At 35.5% G+C, this 23281-nt stretch overlaps 1 protein-coding gene across 1 annotated transcript in view; it reads right to left on the reverse strand.

Moving 5' to 3' along the window:
• The window catches only part of LOC110029554 (adenylate kinase, chloroplastic), a 44096-nt gene extending 21314 nt beyond the window's left edge, over positions 1-22782 (reverse strand). The window contains exons 1-4 of the mRNA XM_020731896.1: positions 22376-22782; positions 22048-22143; positions 2773-2901; positions 2549-2683 (exon numbers count right to left, since the gene is read on the reverse strand). Coding sequence (XP_020587555.1) covers positions 2549-2683; positions 2773-2901; positions 22048-22143; positions 22376-22609 — 594 coding nt within the window. The 5' untranslated portion in view covers positions 22610-22782. The remainder of the gene's footprint in view (positions 1-2548; positions 2684-2772; positions 2902-22047; positions 22144-22375) is intronic.
• Positions 22783-23281: the final 499 nt, after the last annotated feature.

Genomic DNA, 23281 nt, shown 5'->3' on the forward strand with positions numbered 1-23281 from the left:
GGGCAAACTCCACACCAAAAATAGTGCCAACATAGCCCTAACAATTCTTTAGGAAATACATAAGAAAATTCTGTAATGGCTGAGATATTTTTCAATTCATGCACAACTTTCTTCAACACTTCTAATTTGGCTAGAAACACCAGTCCATCACTTTGTAAATACTTTCTTTCACTACACTAATTAGGAATGATTATATATGTTGATAACATAAGATATAGAATGGCTTTTCACCACACCAATTGAGTTTCACTTTCCAGCATTTAATTATAGCAAATTGTTTTACCCACCAATCTATTCCCAATATGACATTCAAAGTTTAAATTGGTATGATAATCAACTCTGCTTGTAATTTCTTATCATGAATGTTAACATGCATGACAAATTTTCTGTTTTCATAAAAATCAGTTCCCAAAGGAAAAACAACATACAACGCAGAAGTAAAATGCATAATATCAAATATATAAACTGTCAGCAAACTCATTAGAAAGGAAAGAATGTGATGCATCTGAATAAAATAGAATAGTGTCAGACTGATCTTAAATCAAAAGCATATCTATAACTACTTCAGATTCTTTAGCTTCTTGAGCGGTAATTGCAAAAATTATGACTTTTACTGGTTGCTCGGTTATGCACTCTAAAGCTTCACCTTATGCTTGAATTGAGGGCTTTCCTAAAACTAAGTTTTGCTAGATTGACTGTCTTCCAATAATTTTCCAGGTTATCCCTCTCTTTGAATTGTCATCGATCTGTTGCCTCTTCTTTTTCTGCGGACATTTCATCTGAAGATGCGCTGATTGTTTATATTTGTAGCACTTTTCATATTTGTAAACATTGCCCAAAATGTCTTTTTATACAATTTTTACAAACTGACTTTTCTGACTGAGGTTATTTCTGCTTACCTTTTAATTTAATTTTTTTTATTTTGGAAGTATTCTCATTTGCCAAAATCATTCTATTGCTTGCCTGAGGTTGTCATCACTGACCGAAAAAATTCAGTTCATTTTCAATTTGTCTGCTTTTTTCAACGAGCACTTAGAAATCCCTTATTTCGAACAACGCTAAAGGCAACCTCAATTGATCTCTGAGGCTAAGCAAAAATCAATAGCATTTTTCTTCCTGTGTACTAACATAATAAGGCGCATCTCCGGAAAGAGAAGTAAATTCTCTCATATTGCATAAATGAGCCGGACCTCTCAGCCAGATTGAAAAATTTATTTTTCAGTGCTAATCTGGTTGAAGGTGGAATAAATCAATCCTTAAAAATTTTAACAAATTCATGCCGCTGAATCTATGGAATAGGTGTCGGCAAAATTTTTCTCTATGCTATGCCTGCCACCACCTCTCTACCTCACCTTCTAGCATAAAAGTGGCTAACGACACTCTTGCTTTTCGGACAAATCTTACCGTCTAAAATCTTTCTGATCTTCAATAACCAACCTTCAGCAAGTGTAGGGTCGCTAGCACCCTTGCATGCAGGTGTTTTGAATGTCTGAAAAATCTTCAAGTGCTATCAACATCTGCCCCAAGTTCATATTTGGGTCTTTATATCAGTGGAAGATCTTTTAATAGCAGTCATTTTGTCAATTTCCTCATTTGCTCTGTTCATATTATCAATTTTTTTCAAAATATTTTCAATTCGTGTGTCTTATTTTGCAACTATCCTATGAGACTGGGCCAAGAGACTGGCCCTCAGTACTTTTTGATTCTCTTTAATTCATATTCATCTGTATTGACACAATTTATCATTCAAATGCAATTTATCACATAATAATTATATCGTCCATTTATGACACCTTAAGTTGTATGGATTACCCACCTCAGATCAATCAACCTATAGCTTTGTATAAATAAAATTATAATTAATATCATTCATACTTCTTCTAAATTCAACACGCTCCCAACATTCTTTTCATCCCATAACCGTGCATTGATACCATTTTATGTCACACCCTAACTGTCCATCTTTTACAGATCAACTGAGGCGCGACAAAGACGAATAATTCGGTCAGACTAAGTTCTCACAAGTACTCGACTTGACTTGTAGAATGAGAGTGTTTGTGGCATTTAACAATCAATGCAGAAATTGCATATTATAAATGAAATTATTTGACAACATTCAAAGGGCGATTACAGAGGAGAGGAAAGAGTTTGTGGCATTGAACACAATTCCCCAAAGAATTGCAACCATTCAACCAATCTCATGGCACAGAATCGCACGAAATGACGGTGGCTACATCGATCATGCGAGATGAAAAAGAAAATTAGGATTAATTAAGATAAATTAAGTCTTAAAATTATAAATTTAAAATTTAATATCTCCCAATATATTAAAAATTAATATATAGCGTTATACATCAAATTCATCAATTTATTGCGTAGAACTTTATAAAATTGATTTGATTGATTTTTGGGGATGCGAAAATTGGGGTACATTTTAAAATTGCCAAACTTGTACCTGGTCTCTCAAAGTTTGGCTGTTACAAGATCAAATACAAGGGCAGCAACATGTGTAACAAAAATGATACTTCCCCCAAAAAAGCTTGCTTACCTCAAGAAGAATGAAAAGATCAGGCCGGATGCCTAGATCTTCCAGGGCTTTTGCCTGAGACAAGCTCCTTGGGTAACCATCCAATAGCCAGCCATTTTCCTGGACATCTGGCTGTAGCAAGCGTTCCTTAACCATCTGGAAGCATCACAGCATTTCTGATAAATACCCACGAAGGCAAAAAAAAAGTTTCAGAAGATGAATGCAAAAGAAGATGTTATTTATACCACAACCACAATGTCATCAGGGACCAGCATTCCCTTCTCCATATATTCTTTAGCTGATTTCCCGCTTAAAGTACCGGCTGCGATCTCCGCCCGCAATATATCCCCTGCTGCAATATGTACCAGGTTATACTGCATAGAGAGAATTTATTACTAATATATTAGCCGTCAACATTTTTATTAAGGCATGTGAACTTTCGTTCAAAAAAATTGAGGTTCTACAAAAATACCAAGGAGTTCAGGACTCGGGACTCATTTGGTTGCCTGTTGTAAATGAAAATCATATTTCAGACAATGAAGATTTCATTTTCACTTATTCTGAGTCTGAAAATAAAATCATCACTTTTGAGGGACTTTTAATAGTGTTCGGAACATTGATTGTTTAGCATATCAAACAGAAAAAATGAAATTAACAAACTTTTATCACATTTCAAAATATAGTTTCTAACTTCAAGACGCCAATCCATCCATAAAAGAAAAATACATCGAAGCTTAGCTCTTAAACAAAAAAGTGTGAAATACAAAAGTGAAACAAAACTAGGAAATAATAAGAGATGAAAATATGGAATAAAATGAGAGATATGAAAGCTATGGTGCCCGAGTTTGCATAACCCAAGAAGATTGAAGTATCGAACCATTGTGGAAGCCAACCAACAACACATAAAAATATCAAGTAGATTAGAGTAGTCATAAATAAATCTGCCAGAAAATCAGTGAAAACCATGGATGGGGATCAAGTGCTTCTTACTACAACGCCCAAAATTTAAGTACTAGTTAAAGTTTGGCAAATTTTGACACTACCCCAAATTTCGCATCACGCTGAATTCAACCTAATTATTTTTATAAAATTTACATGTCAAACGATTGAATTCTATATAAAGCACTATATATTAAATATGAATGGATTGGGAAATATAAGATTCAGAAGTTATAAATTTATTAACTTAATTTAAACCTTAATTGAATCCTTAATCTCCCATCTCTCCACTATAGTTAGCCGATCCCCGCACTTTCATGCACATGCAATGGTGGGATGAGATCGAACGGCGGAGAATTAAGATTGGATCGCGATATATTGCTAGGATTTCCATGCCCTCTCCCTCACTTCATTAGCTCAGACGAAGGGTCTGCGACCCATGCACTGTAGCACAATCGCGAACGAAGCAGCCACACGCACGACAGGGAGCCACTAGCTGTGAATTCAAGCTTTAGGAATGAAATTGAAAGGAATGAAACCTTCTTTCACAGTATTATAAACGTTTAATTCCTCTCTCTTGTTCTCATTTTAATGTTTTCCACATATTTGTGCAATTTTTAATTTTCGGTAGTGTTGAACTTGTGTTGTAAGCGTCGAATTGTGTTTGAAGCATCGAACTTAGTTTTGAACCTTCCATAAGGGCTACTAGCACGATTTCAGTGAGGGAAATGGAAGATCGAAGTAATATGAATAAGAGAGAAAAATAGGCGGTATCGAAAGGGCGAATTTATGCCGAGAAGCCCATTTGAGGTATGGTTTGACAAAGAAATTATGTTTCTAGTCAAATCACAAAACGAGCATATGGGAATTCGTTATAGGTCTGCTCCATCAAGTCAGGTGAAGCAATCCAGCGCTAACTTAATAAAAATATTTTTCTATAGGTTTTCATATAATTTCTTATTTGACACAAATGCAATTAGACTCTCATGCATATTATGGATAAATATCTGCATTGAATTTATGAATACAAGCTGATTTCTTCTTACGATACATTTGAAGTTATTGTGTTATGATTATGCTATGATACATATGACTATACTTACGAAATTAATCTTCTGTAAGTATACATTTGCTATGATTCATGTTTGTAATATATGAAATGTCTTTGATTGATAGCTACCAATATTATGCTTTAAGAAATATCACGAGTGATATTATGTGTAGACCATTACATTAGTGTTTGTAAATACACTATATAGGGATGTGGTATTCCCGACTCTTGGTATTCATATCTGTGATATATGAAATGTCTTTGAATAATTGGTATTGATATTATGCTTTAAGAAATATCACAAGTGATATTATGTGTAGACTATTACATGAGTGTTTGTAAGTAAACTATACAGGAATGTGGTATTTCCAACTTTTGGTATTCAGGCAGTGACGAAATTCTGGGAATCGTTGTGATCAGACGATGACAGAACGTAGGAAACCATTAGTATTAGGAAGAATATTAAAACCTACTATGTTGTGGCCCAATATTTATCAATAGTTCATATGACATTTGAGGCGGAGTGATGAACCATGATATGACAAGACAAAAAAATAGTTGATGTCTATACATTTACAAATGACATTGATATGAATAGATTTATGATTCTTATGACCATGCTTATTACATATTGATGATTACACATAAATGAATGACATATATTTTATACAGCAATCAAGATTTTTTTAAGCCACGTGCTTTTATTTTACATGTGGTATACGATTCTAGCATGTTATGTCTTGTATGGATATATGAACATGCACGTTTCTTTTCCGCGAATAAAATCTTATTTTAGCATTGATTATTTCATTGAATTCATTGTTACTCACTCTATGTTGCTTACTCAAAACAAGGGATAAGAAGCACCACGATGAGTAACCAGGCAGCACAGCCGACAGCTTGGAGAGGCTGAAGAGGTCGCAGGAGCTTCTTACACACGTGAAATTCTAGACCAAAGTCATATGTTCGATTCGAATGACTTAGGAAAGCAGAGGTTAAAAAGGTAAAATAATAATTTTTTTAAGTTATTAATGTTAATTGATTGAAATTATGTATTTAATGTACTTCCTAATTACTTTAGTTCATTTAAAAAAAAAATTAATGATTGATTCTTAAAAATAACAGGAATTTTTTACAACAAACCTAAAGTTGAGGAAATTAAAGAAGAATTTTAGGTGTTAAGAATTATTTTAATTATTACATGTAACTATTCTAACTAATTAATCTTAATGATTTTCAAGAAATTCTAAGAATGTTACCAAATTCAAAATTTAGAAATTTAATTTAATTTAATTATGAATATATATATATAATTGCAAGTAGCACAAATAATTGATAAAATAGTTAATATTTAAAAAGATATAACAATTAATTATTTTATGGAATACCAATAAGCAATTCAATTAAGGGAATTATACATGAGGATGTTTAAGTATTTATATTAGATTTATATTGAAAATTTTATTATATATATATATATATATATATTATTTTATTTTATTTTTTGAGAAAACCCAAAGGCTAATATATTAAAAAGAAATAAGGATACATATAGATTGTGTAGAAGGACCCAAGCATGGCACCCTTCCCCCACAATAACCACCACATATAAATGGTTCCAAAAGAATAGAAAATACTGAAAATTACAAGAGACCTAAAGAAAAAAACAAAAAATGCCAAAAAACATAGTATCAGCTGGCTAGAGAGCAACCCAATTTTGTTTTGCCGCTGCCTCTAGTTCTAGGAAAGGAGTCAGCTAATAAATTGGTAAAATAAGTGTCATTGTCAGTAGTAACCAAAGAATCATCCAATATGTTCCCAAGCTCGAGTCAGCCTCTAGTCTTCTTCTTCCTCATGAAATAGATCTGTCATTCCTCATCTGAAGATTGACTCGTCTGATCAGTGGATTGGTCTAAAGTGTGTCGGACATGTGTAGGACGTTGAACATTAGAAAAAACTATTTATTATACCAGCTGATTTTTTATTGAATTAAATGAGCACTTTCGTGTGCCTTGGCATGTGAGTCTTCTTCAACAACAGTGAGTGATATAAACACTTTTGGATCTGTACTGTAGTATGTTCTTCATCAGAAACTGCGATGTTGGGTAGAGGATCGGTTTGCACCTTCTCAGCAGGGCTGGTAGGGGGCTGATCTTTAGCCAAAAACTATATTGTGGTAGTTTTCTCTCCAAATGAAACAGATATGTCCAGAGTAGTGGGATTATATCCATCCTTATTCACTTGATCTTTAGATTTCAAATTAGGATGAAACTTATGGCATTTACAAGTGTATGCACAAACATCTTACAATGAGAACAATAAGGCGGTATATGCTCCATGACGATTTGTATATCCATTATGAGTTGTGTCCAACCAGACTTCAGTAACATCAGGTAAAGTAATATCTCTTTTCACAAGTATTTTGGCCACAGAAGCCACAGAAGATCTGGTTAGGTTATCTGGTTAGGTTGAAATTCAGTAGATCTAGCTTCATAGAGTCCCCAAATATGGCCGCAATAGAGTAAAGAGTCTGATGATGAAAAAAGTGCAGCTTGAGATCTGGTAGACTAAACCATACCGGTACAATATGAGGTTCATATTGGGGTCAAAATCAGAAGATCACTTGAGTAGCTTTATTGATTTACCAGCAATGCTATGATATTTTTTTGGAGAAAATCCGAATGTAGTTTTCAGCCTCGGTTAATTACGTCAATACATGTCTCACATCCATTAGCCCCACTTTTTACTTTCCTGCTAATTTGAGATCATCAAAACTTTTCCTGATAACTTCCATAGGTGGGTGCCCCCACTGAAATTTTTCAAAAAGAGCAAACTAGAATTTGTCAGTCAGGGTTGAAATTTCTAACTCCGAGAAAAAGAGTGTTGTTTTCTCACTTTCCTGCTTGCATTCTTAATAAATGAGTAGTCGTCTGTATCATCACGATATTCCTTATAACTTGAGGGGAAGACAAATCGTCATCTCCATCTGAGTATTACCCACCACATGGGCAAAGGAGACTTTGTCAAGTTCAACCGAAGAAGAAGGAAGCTCCATCACAACAATTATAATCGGCCAGAGGGCAGGAATGACAAGCCGAAGACGACGCAGAATGTCGCGCAAAAATGAAGCCGCATAATGCCACGCAGAAGACAAGAACCGAAGAAGACGTGTGAAACGTGCGAACCTGTCGGCGTCGAAATCGAACAGAGACGACACAGCAGCAGATGCAAACTCTGTCGGCTTCAAATGTCGCAGACGCGAGCCGCAATCGACGTCGAAGCAGCGCAAGCCGAAGATGACGGAGAGGACGGAGAGACGATGTCGGAGAAGAAATGTGAGTAAAGGAAATGATCTTATGCGATAAGAGTTGCTAGGGTTCGAAATGAGTCGAAACCCTAACAGAGCCCAGCGTGTGTGTGTGTGTATATATATATATTGATTTTTGATTAGCCAATATATATATATATATATATATATATTTTATAAAAAAAAAACAATTTCTTTCATCAATTTCTTCCTCGGTGCACCCAAAGTCTAGACTAATTGAAGAGGCGGGTAATATGTTTTTATTTTACAATAGTTTTGTTTATTTACGGATGTTTTTACTGTTTTTCAACTTTTATTTTAAAATGCAAAAGTTTATGTTTCCTTTTAAATGTTAAATGTTTTTTCTTAAAACATTAAATGCAAGATAAAAATAAATAACTTGCATGATGAACCGACTGTGCAATTTATATAGTTGTGGAGGTGAAGTGTGCATGTCCATACCTGTTTGTGTAACTCAATACGCAAATTCAAATCTTCACTCGGATCAGATGTAGCCTCATAAGTGAAGAGAGCATCGTACTAAGGACTTCGTCCGAAACGAACTCCTATACCTACAACGGGGCAGCGGGCTCAACGGTAGGGGCATTATGATGAATCTCAAGAGAGGGTTTTATACGATTAGCATAGACAAAGAGAGCGAGTGGTGGTGTTGTTGACCTGGCAGGTGGCGAATACAAAGGGGTTGAAGATGCACCGAGAGTAGTGGTTGTAGTAGGAAAGATGTCCACCACAAAAATTGAAAAAGGAACAATGTCAAACAAAATCAAGCTCTCCCTCACTTGAGGCAGTGTTAGGGAAGAAGAGGATATTTTAAAAAACAGATATGTCGGCACTAACATAAGTCATATTAGTGGTAGGATCAAAACACCAATCATCTTTTGGAGTGGTGTAATAGTCGAAGAAGAAACATTTAATTGAGTGGTGATCAAGTTTACTACGTGTCGAGGCTATGTTTCGAACAAGGAACGTGCACCAAAAAATTTTGGGATCTAACGAGGAGAAGAATCGGTTGGTAGGAAAACATGACAATAAGAGGGAAAATGGGGTCAGAAAGATGACAATTTTTGTGGGAACTCTATAGATGAGGTAGTTAGCGGTATGGACGACTTCAATTCAAAAATGCTTTGAAACATTATTTTGAAACATATTGGAACGAGAAACTTTGAGAAGGTGTCCATTCTACCACTCGACTACCCCATTTTGTTGAGAGATATCAGTACAGGAACTATGATAAGGGATGCCTCTGTTAACCAAGAATTCTGTCAATATAGAATTAAAGTACTTATGTGCGTTGTCGGTCCGAAGGACTTGAATAGTGCTTTTAAATTGGATTAGAATAAAAGAGTGATAATTTTTAAATGTGATAGCAGTTTCAGATTTTTCTTTTACTACATAGACCTAAGACATATGAGTGTGGTCACCAATTAGAGCGGGGAATCACCGTTTATCTATAAAGCTCGAAGTTAGAAAGGTAGCCATAAATCACTATGAATAAATGAAAAATGGGAGGAATGACTGTAAAGATGAGGCGGATAACATATATAATGATGTTTAGATAATTGACAATTTTAACATTTAAAAGAAGAAGAAATTTTATTAATAAACATCAAAGGGTATAATTGTTTTAAATAATGAAATTTGGGATAACCCAAACGACAATGTAAAAGCATAAATGGACATGAGTTAGAAAAGGAAAAACTACAACTACAAGAATAAGTGCTAACGTCATCAATTTCATTTTCTAAAAAAAATAGAGCATGGCTAGCAGTAGGTATTAATCCTTCCTAACGCCTTTGCTCAGCTTCCTATTAATATATGCATATTCTCTGATCAACATCATTCCTAGTAGGTATCAATTCTTTCTTCTCATTTTGAACTACAGGTAACCCACCCATTTTAGATACACAATGAATTGGGTTCTCCTAAGCAATAACCAAAATGGGATATGTAGTCCTAGCATCAAACCACTATGTATTTATTTCTTAACTACTTCATAAGGATTGAGTTTTCTCGGTGCATGTCTCTGGCTAATTATTGCCCTACATTAAAATATTATGCATACACAAGGAATAGCTAATTCCTTTAATATCAATTAGGGTCCAACAAAATATTTTCCATGTCCTCAAAACCCTAAACAATTTTTCCTCTTATAATTCATCCAACTCATATGTCCTAAGAATGCATAACTAAGTTTCTTGGAGGGTGTTTTCAATTTTAACATGGGTGTCTCTATAATTGAAGGTTTTGAAGGTATAACTATTGTAGATAAATCAAATGTTTCCCTAACTACTCTAAGGAATGCACCTAACAATAGTTAAATCATTCTTGTGTTCTTCCAGTTCATTCAACATCAAGCATTACTCTACTGCATCAACCCTTAAAGTCTCCAATAATCGGTTTCTCACAAACCCTTCTACCCGATCAACTTTAAAATATTGATTTGCACAAGTCTTGAGAGAATTACATGGACCTCAGCACATTGAAAGTTACTTCCCCATCATTAATTTTCATTGTTAATTCCCTATTTTGGGCATCAATCATTGGCTTTCCAGTGGTCAGAAAAGCTCTATACGAAATAATGAATATTTCAATATCTTCTTCCATATCTAAAATTATAAAATTAGTTTAGAAAAATTCGTTTTACCATTATAACCCCCTAGAATATTTCAGTGATCTATCTACTACTTGAAGATTATATTAATACATTGGACTTCTTCAAACCCTAATCTCCTCAAGATAAGAAAATACATTAAATTGAAACTAGCAATTAAATCATACTATATATTCAACAGTAACAGGATGCAGCAAAAAGTACTCTTGGGCAGCTGGGTGGCTGGCGCTACCTTTTCCCCCTGGGCTTCCTTAGGGTTTTGCTACACTTCCATTGGTTTTCTGCCTCATGTGCTACTGTTCCATTACACTTGCGTTACTGTTCCATTGCTTGTCGCTCCCTTCTTTCTGCCGCATCTCATTCTCACTTTTTTATTGTTTATTTCATTCTTATGACTTCTCCAGTTAAGAAAGTTTCATATGTGGAAATACTTTCTAACAACATACCCTCTTCCTCCTCCCCTAATATTCAGAACCTGCTTTTTCCTGCTCATTTTCATGAAGAGCTCGAAGGTAACAATGCTCATGGCTTGTCAAAAAATAGCAGCTGGAAAAAATGGAAAACCTTCCCTATTTTATTCTGAGGAAGACAACTCCTTGCTTGTGACTCAACTCAACTTTACTCCTGTTGGAAAGTTCCCCATGCACATTTGGTTAAGATTTCCAGGTTTAAAGTTCATCTTTTCAATAAGGTGTTTTACTCTCTGGGTACTGTATTTGGCAGGCCTCCGAAAATTGATCAGGCAACATTCACCCTTTCCAGACATTCTGTGGCTAGAGTGAAGGTTGACCGTGATGTTAGCCTCCCATTTTCTGATTCCATTTGGATTGGCACCTCTACTTCTCGGTACTGGCAGCCGGTTGTAGGATGTTTGGCCATACTATCAGAAATTGCTATGTTGCTCACCCTGAGCTCAGACACGCCAAAGATGTACAGCCCAATGCTGGTAAACAAGCTTTGAATGTCGGTACTAACTTGGAGGTTCTATCTGCTGCCCATAGTGTTGGGAGGATGTTGGAAACTAGTGTTGAATCCTGAAAATTTGGCAGATAAGAGTGACCAACCGGCAGTTGGTAGTAAGCTGGAAAATGCTTTGCAACCAGTTGAATTGGCTGATATCATTGATCCCCCTAAACCTTTGGGAGGCGAACCAAACTATTGATGATGAGCATTTTATATTACCTACAGCCGATCCTGTTAGAGATTTGATTGTCCCCAGGAAGTATAAACAAACCACTCTTAGTTTCAAAACAGTTAAGTATTCTGCAACTTCATTACTGTCTGAAGAAGAAATAGATAATCCCTTGGTGCAAAGTCACCAAGCTGAGACTTCTAGCCCCTCATTTAGACTCTGGGATAAGGTAGTGGGGGCTCAACTGATGTGGATGGAACCTGCTAGGAGACAGATGCATTAGAGAGGGCTGCTGATCTTGGAGGCATCTCACATGCCAGGGCAGCACTTGAAGAAGAATGGATCACTTAAAAATCCAGGAAAAGGAGAATCAAAGGTTCAAGAGAACTCAAACACCTTAACCAACTGCTGAAAAGTTGCTGAATGCGGATTATGGCAGAACACAGCATTTTTAATGGCTCCCCCTCTAGAGCTACAAGAGGGTCCAAATAATCTGTTTTTCATGATGATTAAATTCCCCATTTGAAACATTAGGGGCTTAGCAAAATCTGATGCCTCTATTAGACTTAAAAATTAAATTAGAACTCACAAACTTCCTTTTTTGCCATTTTAAAGCCTTTGGTGGCCAAACAAAATAATGACAGATATATGAGAAAATTGGGGAAATTTCAACTTTTGACAAATAACAATAAAATCTGGCTTTGTTGGAGACAAAGTATTACTATTGATGCTTTGAAGGATAATGAGCAATTTCTGATGGTTAGAATTTCTTGCATTTCATATAGGTTTTTGTATACCATTGTATATGTTGGATGTAACAGAGAAGCCAGGTGATCACTTAGGGATTACATGATAGCATTTGGAGAGACTTGCCAAGAGCCTTGGGTCATTGGAGGGGACTTCAATATCATTACTTCTTCCATTGAGAGGAAAGGAGGAAATCCTCTTAAGCAATGCCATATCGACATTTTTAGTCACACAATTAGAGATGCTGGCCTCTTTGATGTGGGCTTTACTGGCCCCGAGTTGACCTGGAGCCATGGGAAACTGTTTCAAAGATTGGATGGGTTAGTGGACAATTCTTTGTGGATAAATATGGCCAATATTTTCCAAATCTTCCACTGCCTAGAGTAGCTTCTGAACACTCCCCATTGCTTTTGGAGGTACAGGACAGTATGAAACCAGAGAACACATTTCAGATTCCTCAATATGTGGGCTCTCCATCCAGATTTTTTGGAGCTTAATAAGGCTAGTTGGAATTGTCAGCATCATGGCAATTCTTGGATCGGGTTATGGATTCTTCACAAGAACATCTCTAAAGTCCTGAAGGCTTGGAACCGGGAAACATTTGGGAATGTGCATCATAAAGTTAAAGCAGCTGAAGACCTGGTTAAACTTAGAGAAGAGGAATATTCTAATGACAGCATCTCCCTGGATGAACTCACACAGGCAAAATCAGCTGATTAGTGTCATTAGCATGGAGGAAAGCATGTTGAGCCAAAAGGCTGCTAGTCATCACTTTGTTAATGGGGACAGAAACACTAAATACTTCTAATCATTTATAAAGGCAAGAAGACAGCTGAACACTTTTTCAAGAATGAGGATAACCAAGGTAATTAGATCACTGATAAAAGGCTATTGCGGAAAGTGGTATCCATTATTTTCAGAATCTGTTTTGCCCAGGGAACCAGAATATTTTGGGGAAGCAAATTCAGCACTTTTTCAAGACTGCAAGGAATATTTTTCTAACCTTCAGTTCACATACTTTCCCTCTGAGGAAGAAATACATATGCTGTTATGTGTATTGATACTCCAAACCTGCTGGCTCTGATGGTTTTGGAGCACAATTTTACAAGGTATGCTAGCGTATTGTTAAGACTGACTTAATAGCTGCTGTAAAGGATATTTTCAGGGGAAAGGACATTCAAAAAATGTTTGAATCTTCTGCCATTGCTCTCATTCAGAAGGCCAATTTCAGCGGGATGCGGAGGACTTCAGACCTATCAGCCTTATATCAGTGGTATCCAAAACAATCAGTAAAATCATAGTGGCTAGACTTCAACCACATCTCAGACATATCATCTGCCCCTTCCAAGCAGCTTTCATTAAAGGGAGAAACATCACAGAGAGTATTCCCATTACACAAGAATTGTTATTGGATCTTGATAAACACTGTAGAGGAGGCCACATGATCATTAAAATGGATATTAAGAAGGCCTATGATACTATAGCTTGGAACTTCATCATCAAGGTGCTAACTGGCACGGGTTTCCCTCAGGATTTCTGCAACTTAATTAGTACCCTACTGGATAACAATTATTACTATATAATTATTAATGGAGAGCAGCATGGTTATTTCAAATCCACCAGAGGCATCAGAAAAGGAGACCCTTTCTCTCCTACTCTTTTCATTATAGCTTTTGATTATCTTTCAAGATGTCTTCAACACCAATTCTTTCCTCACCCAAGTTATTTTTTTGCTGGCAAAGGACACCCCATGATACCCCACTTGTCTTATGCTGATGATCTTATAGTATTTTCCAAGGCAACCAAAGCAGCTACTAAAATGCTTTGCAACATTTTCACAAGTATCTGGCATGAAATTTAACAAAAGCAAATGTAACATCATTACTAGTCAATCTATTTCAGCTGCTAGGAGGAAATGGCCTGTGGATTACACACACTTTATGCATGGTTCTTTACCAATATCTTATCTTTGTGTGAAAATTAGCAAAGGGAGGAAAAATGTTACCTGTTTGGAGAATTATTACAGCAAATCACTACCAGAATCCAATCATAGGAAAACAGTTTTTTATCCCATGGTGGCAAAATCACCCTGTTGAAGAGTATTCTTACTACCAAACCTCTTTACTGTATGAAAGTTTCTAAAATGCTCCATCATCCAAAGATTGGAGAACTTGTTTAATAAAATTCTGTGGGAAACTAAGGACTCAATGCTGCATTGGGTTGGTTGGAAGAAGCCATGCAAACCTACTCTTTCTGGTGGACTGGGATTTAGAACTCTGTTGGATTCTGTGAAGATTAATTTCATTAAACTTTGGGACAATATTTGTGCTAATAATTCACTCTGGGCTTCTCTCATGCATACTTAATACTGTGCTAGACTCCATCCCCTTGCTTGTTCTGCACAGGTTTCGGATTCAACAAATTGAAAAGAAATCTCCACTCTCGGGCTGCCGCTGAAGAGCTAATCACCTGGGAGTTGGGTAATGGCAACCTCAGCTTCTAGTTTGATGACTAGTCTTCTTTGGGCCCTTTGGCTCATCTCTTCGGTGGTCTTATAGAAATTGAAATTCAGGTTGCCAATTGTTGGATTGATCACAAGTGGGATTCCCATAAATTAAATACTTTGCCGGAGTTGGAGGATACTAGATACTGCTGTGGCATACCCATTCAGCATAATCATAAGGATTCATTAATTTTCAAAGGTGCTTCAGGAGCTTCCATGTCTAAAACCATTTTTCTCGGCCTTGATCAGGATAGTAACCAACAAATTTCTCCTTAACATTTCAAATGGCTCTGGAATTCTTTAATCAAGCCTTCTATCTCATTTTTCACTTGGAGGACTTTGCATTCTCTTCTTCCCACTGATGACATATTCAAACTCAAGGGCCTTAGGCTCCCCTCCATTAGCCTACTATGCAGCTGTCAGGACGAGTCTCTTTCTCACCTTTTTCTGTTTTGTAGGTACACCAAAGAGGTCTGGTGTCTGTTTGCTGACTGCTTGAATATTTATTTACCAGGTGGTGATTGCTCCTCTTTTCAGGAGTGGATTTCTGACCGGAACATGCTCACAAATACTAATCTTAAAGCTCTTCCCAAAATTTTCTCTTGGTTCATTTGGATGGCTAGGAACAACACCAAGCATGCTGATCTTTGGATGCCCCCAAGATCTCCTTTCTGCCTTGCCCTTGACCACCTCTCCAAGTTTGTTAAATTTGGTAAGGTTAAGGCCAGACTTATGCAATCTTTGTGTTTCTGTAATGAGGATGTTTCAAACCAACCTCAACAAGCAGCACAGTCATCCCACTTAGTTTATTGGAATCAGCCTCACGTTGGTTGGATTAAAGCTCATGTTGATGGGGGTTTCACTCCTCTGGCTTCTGGTATTGGAGGCATATTCAGAAATCATTTGGGTTCTGCTTTACTAGTGTTTTCTGCACCTACTGCTGCCCTTTCCCCTATACAAGCTGAAGTTGAAGCTGTTCTTGAGGCATTCAGGATTGCCACTTGTTGTGACTAGAGAAGAATTATTGTGGAGATCAACTCTAAAGTTCTTCGGAAGACTTGTTCTACCATGCAGTCTCCTCATAGGCACCATAATATCCTGTTGAAGAAAAGTGCTCATCTTTCTAATAACCTCACTGTTTTGTGGTCTTTCATCCCTGGAGAAGGTAATAGACCAGCTGACTGGCTTGTCAAGGAAGGAACCAAATCACAGCTGACTTTTTGGATACTAAACCTCCACATTTTCTTTCTTTTTTTGATCAAGGGAGATAGGATTCCTCTTTCCTATGTTAGAACCCCCACTTGCCTCGTAATCTTTTCTAGAAGTATGGTAAAAAAGCTTTGATTAAAAAAAAAACACTATGTTTTCAATGAATTTGTCTCCTATAATGCAAGAAATAGTAAAACTATCAGGATCCTTAAATTTGTGAGTGGTTTTTCTTAATTATGACACTGTGCTCTTGAGTTAATGTAGCATTCTAAAATTTTTCAGATTTATATTTTTTATTTAAAATATCTTTCATTAAATTAATATAATTAAGCATTTGTTCAAGAGCTTTAACAAAGGGAATAATGAAAGTTGGCTTCTTAAACACTTCTAAAACATAGAGAACTATTGGCATAATTTTTGCGTTTGAAATCTTTGTGAAAAACGTGGTGATGGTCTTTCTACAACATTATTAACTGGCATTCTCTCTTCAAAATCTTTTTATAAGCTTTTCATCATATTGCCAAACTCAGATTTTAGTTCTTCCATCATATCTTCCTCTCTAATTAACTCATTTTCATTCTTAAGTTTGATTGTCTCTTACTATTCTTGTCCTTTTAACTTTCGGGCTCACTTTATGTTGCTAGGTAACGGTCCTTCATATCTATTGCTAAGAGAGTAAACCAACAACCTTAATTGATATTTTATATCTATTATCATAGCATCTTGACTCTGTCAAAAAAATAGATGTTTTAGATTTGACTTATGTAAAGAAATGTAGGGTATACCTAAAAAAGACTTGGGCATGTATTAATAATGATCCTAATTTATTAGAATTAAATGAAAATGACACTCAATAGGACAAAATGGAAAAAAAAGATTCGCGTGGTCGACCACACTTAGTGGGATAAAGGCTTATTGTTGTTGTTTTTCTTGTTATTACAGCTTAACTCTATAATTGATTACCTGTTCATCTCATAAGTACTTTCAAACACAATTTTTTCCTTAAATTATTTATTTAAAGTGAAACCTAAATATAATTTGCTCTAGGGTTAGAAAAATTGTTATTTTGATTGTTCCAGTTATATGCAATGTTGAATTGGTTACTAGGCCAATTATTCTACCCTATATTTTGATTTTGTTCCAAACAAAGTTCGAATGACTTTTCCACTAAATATTATTAATATTGGTGTAGGCATTATTCGATCTATTAAGTTTACTCACTCTACATTTGAAACACAAACTTCACCCACTGGTCCATAGACATTCTCCTCACTAAATGGTGCTCTGTAACTCTGATTTATATCTTTTTTTTTTTACTTTCATTGAAATTGTGACTATCAGTGCAATAAGAACAGCTAAAATGTTTGTATCATAGATGTTGGCTACTTTCCTAGAGTGTACTCTCTAATGACTATTGAAAATTATTAATTATCAATTTTTCAATCAAAGCATAAATCTCCTCAAAAGGTATGGACATGAACGACCCGCTAGGTGTAGCATCAATTATAAACTTCAAAAGATCCTACTAGCCTGTTATAAAAAAATTATATAATTAAACAACTTGGTAGAGCATTATGCGAATATTTTCTCAACAATTCATTAAATCTCTTCTAAGACTCATAAATTTACTCAAGTCAGGGTCTTTGACAGATGAACCCCCAAACCGTGGGTTTTGAACTATTCAGATGATAGCCAATTTAAGTTCAAAATCATTAGTTTGAATGATTGTCTAGTATTACTCGGATATACTACATCTACCAGTGGATTGATAAAATCCATAAATGCTCTAGATTGAGCATTTTCAATGGGTGGGTTTGACATCTACATTTGATTTTTATTATTTTGTTTTTAAGCTTTTTAAAGATTTTTTCTATTTGGGGTTAAAGGAATAAGTTCATAATTATCCATCATACACATACAATACCACTATCACACTAGTTGTACAAACCACACAATCATAATAGTTGATAACAATAATTAAAGTAATGCAAGAGCAGTAAACATGAAGTATTGTAACAAGTATAATTACATAATAAAATAGGGAAACAATGTTGTGACGCTAAACGATTAATGTTGTAGTGCTAATAGAACGATACTACGGCACTACTCAAAATAATTTCACAATACATAAAGAAAATACATAATTTAACTTAACACAAACAGCACTAACAATATGATCACACAAGATAAATAACTAAACAAAGTATACAAAAATTGAATTAAAATTTGATTTTCAAAATTAATATTAACACAACTAAATTTGGCCATTGATCCCTACAAATAACACCAAAATCACGGTCGGCTAATATAGTGTATGTAAGTGCACATGTTGTTTCAAGTAATAAAATAGTGAATGGGATATTGTTCCTATAAGGACCAAGTACTAAATTCAATTAAATGAATTACTAGTTTTTATAAATATAACATTTATCCAATAAGTATGGCCAAAAATAATATTTGTAAAAATAAAATGTAGCATTTACAAATGAAAAAAAAAACTTCAAATTTATGAATACATAAAAAGTTAAGGCAATTGTGTGCAATATTCTCCAACTGATAGTAGTCAATCAATTACCAGTCTATCACTTAGGGTCTGTTTGGGGCAGCTGCAGTTTATCCAACTTATTCTGATAAGCAGCTTATCGTGATAATCTGCTGATGACCAGCTGATCCCGATAAGCTGGATGACTGTTTGGTTTGTGCGTTTGGAAAACAACTGATTTACAGCTATTTCTGGATAAATAACAATTTTGCTTCTGTGCAGTAATATTATTTGCAACAGAAGTGTCAAACAATATATTTGTAAAAAAAGACTTTAAAACAATAAAAAAATAAGATAAAGACCTAAAAATAGTTATAAAATAATAATAAATGATATCAAAAATATTACAAAATAATTTTATATATTTTTACTGATTATTAGACATTGTTTATTATAAAATGATAAGAAGTAATATAAAAAATATGAATAAATTCAATCAAAATCCTATGTCGCGATCTTCTTCTTCGATCCTTCCATGTTCGAGATCGCTTCGCCGCAATAGCGTCCCGCGATCTTCTTCTTCGCTCCAAGCCTCGCCGATCTCTGTGTTCGCTCAACATCATGCCTCCCTGCCGATGTTCATTGCCCTACCGATGTCGCGCCTCCCTGCCGCAGCCCACGATCGCGAACGAAGGAAGAGGAGTGCCGAAGTAGCTGGCGGCTGTGCGAGCTCGATCACGAACGAAGGAGAAGGCAGCGGGTTCGATCGAGGGGGAGTGGAGTAATTTTGAGACTAAACGTGACGAGGAACGCTGCCCGTGGGGTCATCCCCATGGGCGACGTTCTTCATAAAATAAAAATGGAGTTTTTTAAAAAGTAACCGAAACGCAGAAAACAAACAGTAGGGCGGCGTTTTGAAAACGCCGCCCACTGTTTAAAGCTGCCCCAAACAGGCCTTTAATCTCTACCTAGAGTTAAAAAGAAATTGAATCTTCATATTACTAATTAGTGATATTCCTATTCTAATCGATGCAAAAAAGATTTAGTAAATTTTATTACTCAAATATTGCAATTTTTTAAAATTTATATCAATTAATTCTCAAAAAATTGAATTTTAACACTACTGTTTCACAAGTGTTCTTAAAGATCTTACTGATCGAAATTACTAGATCACAAGTGTTCTTAAAGATATATCCAAAGAAAATATTCTTAAATGAAAACTAAGGTTCAATAAAAAAAAAACCATTTAAACCAAATAAAACGCATCAATTACCTAGTTTTACAAATAAACAAAAATTTAGTGCAAGAGAAATGTTGTTCTTGAACATTAATAGAAATAACACAAAAATAAGAAATACACTACAAAATTTATGTTAGAGGAAGAAAGATAAAACTCGATTAAGCTTGGGAAGACCGCATCTGCTCCTACTTTCCATCCTTTGTACAGCTTTACATTATTACTCTCACTCTCATACTTACTACTCAAACACTCAAAAGACACTATACACTACACTCTATTATGTTCTCTAGTGACTAAATTATTTCCAAACAACTCTAATCCGCTCAATAACTCCCCAAGGTCTGCTCTGAAACAAAACAAAAACTACTTTGTTTGGTCAATGCACTACGACGCCACAAACTAGAGTTCTAGCATTATAGTTGCGACACAATCTCTAAGTTTTGAGCATCATTTTTATGTTCTAGCATTGCAATACTGCTTTTCTGACACTGCAGCACTAGAATGACAGTGTTTTGATGCTAAAAAGTGATGATGTGGTGCCAGACTCACGTTTTCCTCCATTTTTTCCCTCCTCTAATATTGCGATGCTGCTAAACCGGCATTGCGGCGCTGAATCTCTAGCACTAAGGTGATCAAAATCCACGTGTAGTGCTAAGATTTAGGTATCTTGCCTTAAAATTAGGGACTGCAATGCTGCGGCGCTACATGCATTTTTTTAATCTTCTCCAAATTATTGTCATGTCCATTTTTTTTCACAAAATATTAAATTAATGTAATTAAAAAAATACATATAAGCAAAGAATTTTAATATAAATCACACCTAATTTCTTTGCACTTAAATCACTCAACACATAATCCCTAATGTTCCTAAGTATCAGCATCCATAACTCTTACAATTAAGATTGATATTAATACTCCTCTTTTGAAGCTTCCCCTCTCTCCAATTGATGATGATTCTGAAGCTCAAAATTTATTGTTTCCTCATAATTCTAACGGGAACATTCTGAATAATGACATGATTTATCATATTCAACAGACATGGACAAAGAAAAAAATCATAAGCACTCTTCTTTTTTTTACCAAGTTTTAAGCTAGGCAGGCTAATTAACTTATCACTTCTTATCTTTATTATGTATTATGTACTTTTCTTTTTTTCTCTAGAGATTCTTATCAATGGCCTTTTCTCCTAGCATTTTCTTGCATAAAATTATGCAAAACAAAAATCCTAAGGTCACAATTGATGATGTTTACGAAAATAGTGAATAAGAAAAGAATAAGGAAAGAAAACAGCACATGCACTCTAATTATGTAACTCATGGTAGACACAACTATCTGAAGGTTGATTTTTTGAGGCAATCACAAATACATGACACTAGAAAATTAAAGCTTATTATATACTATGTGCTTATGAGAGATAAAGAGATGCTTGAACTAAGTAAAATAATATTTCTAAAGAAATAATAGTATAATAAAAGTGGTGTATCAAACTAGTCTGATGGTAGCGTACTAGCACTACTGGTCATTTATATTCTCATATATTGCATAGTTTACTCATTAATATGATGAGAGTAACTATCATATATGAACAGCCAATATTTTGAGTGGGAGATGTTGTAGGTTAAAAAAAAAAAAACAAGCAAGCAGTCAAACAGTGTTTAGGTTTAGCCCACATGGTTTATTTTAAATAAAAATGATTATTTTTTATGATCAGGATGTATAGAACCGATATCATATTCGGACCCTTCAATAGATAAGGGCTTTAATCTAATAGACATCACATTAAAAAAAAAAATAAGGGAGCATTAAATTTCTCTCTATTAGGTTTATAATCTAAAACCCTTAGGGTTTGGATAATGGATTACAGCAAGCGACTAGCATCTGAAAGCTTTGATCCCAGGTAGTTATAATTTTCATTTTCATTTATCGTAGAAAACAAAAATTCAATGCATGATAACATATTTTATGATAAAAACAAAGTATTACACAATAGATGACAATGAAATTGACTTCTAAGAAAATGCAGAATGTTTATTATGTAAGGAAAAAAAACAACTGAAGATATTCTGATGATTTGGTCAAGATGGGTCATATAACCTCTTTTGTTTTTCTGAGAAGAGTGCAATATATTAGTTAATTGTTTATCTGTGAAGTGTAGTTAATTGCTTATCCATAAGCAAATATGATGGTTTTCAAACACATCTTAACCAAATTACCCAAATCTTCTTCCTGTAACAATAGGTTTTGACAAAGAATCAAAAATAAAAAACTTTAAACCTACTTTCCCCTTGATTAGTTCACACTGTGTTCCCTTCCCAGACCCAGGAGCCCCTGATATCATGATTTTCAAAGGATCCGGCTTCATAGCAGCAGAAATCTGAAATTCAATTATAATAAGTATCAATAACCTTTCGAGCAGGCAGATTAAACGATTATACATTGCAGTTGACCCTAACGACACAAGCCAAGGGAAAGGAAAAGAACTAAAATATGAAACTGTATTACTTCGGCATGCCTTAGGAATAAACTCATCAAAAATCCCCCCTTATAAAGTACTCAGCAGTACACTAATTGAAATCGAAACTTAAGGTTTCTAGAAGAGAGATTACCAATAATTTAGCAGAATTCAAGCCACAGCTACGAAATACAAATGATGAGCGGAGAGTGGCACGGTTAGAAGAAGCACACGCGAACCGTAGCATAGAGGAACGAGATGATAAGCCATCAGGGGCCTCACCAACAGTGGAAGACAGATTCGGCATGCAAGACTGGCAAAAAGTCGAAGGATGACGCGAAGGATTTATTGCAACTACCGAAGAGCAGAAAACGCAGAAAGACGCCATCTCACTCCTCTCTTCCTTCACCCAGTATGTTCAACGCTCAGACAGCGCAGAAAGACAGTTTCTTGCAGCGATTTGATGTTCAATGGTATGTTCAATGCTTTGGAGAAGGGTGTCCGCACTTAGCTCGATGTGCGGACTTTCGGTAAAATGCGTCAAAAGCGCTGCGTAGGGAGCAAAAATCGGTGCACCTTATAGATTTTAACGACCCGTGTCCCGTCCAGCGCGGTAGTAATGGAGGTTATACATGAGCAAAAATCGGTGCACCATATAGATTTTAACTTTGTAGCCTCCCTGTTGGATGTTGCGGTACAGCCTTAATAGCTGACCTGTAAGTTTGAGAAACCTTGAACCCCCTTATACCACGGTTGTGTAACTGCGTGGTAACCTCTGCACCCCCTATACCGCGCGTGTAACATTGTGGTAACCTCTAAGGCCTTGTACAACGGCTTTGTAACTGCGCGGTAACCTCCGGACCAAATGTACCTTCCGTGTAACGTTGCGGTAACCATGATAGCCTATGTAACCTTCACAACGAACGAGTACTGCTCAAATACTCGTGATAAAAATTTAGACAGTAAGAATTATTTATCAAAATAAAGTTGACGTTTTCGTTCGCGCCTAGGGTTGCCTTTTTCTCGAACGTTTAGGGTTTCGCATTTAGATTCTGAAGCA

Source organism: Phalaenopsis equestris, unplaced genomic scaffold, assembly GCF_001263595.1.
Source record: "Phalaenopsis equestris unplaced genomic scaffold, ASM126359v1 Scaffold000594, whole genome shotgun sequence".
NCBI lineage: Eukaryota > Viridiplantae > Streptophyta > Magnoliopsida > Asparagales > Orchidaceae > Phalaenopsis > Phalaenopsis equestris.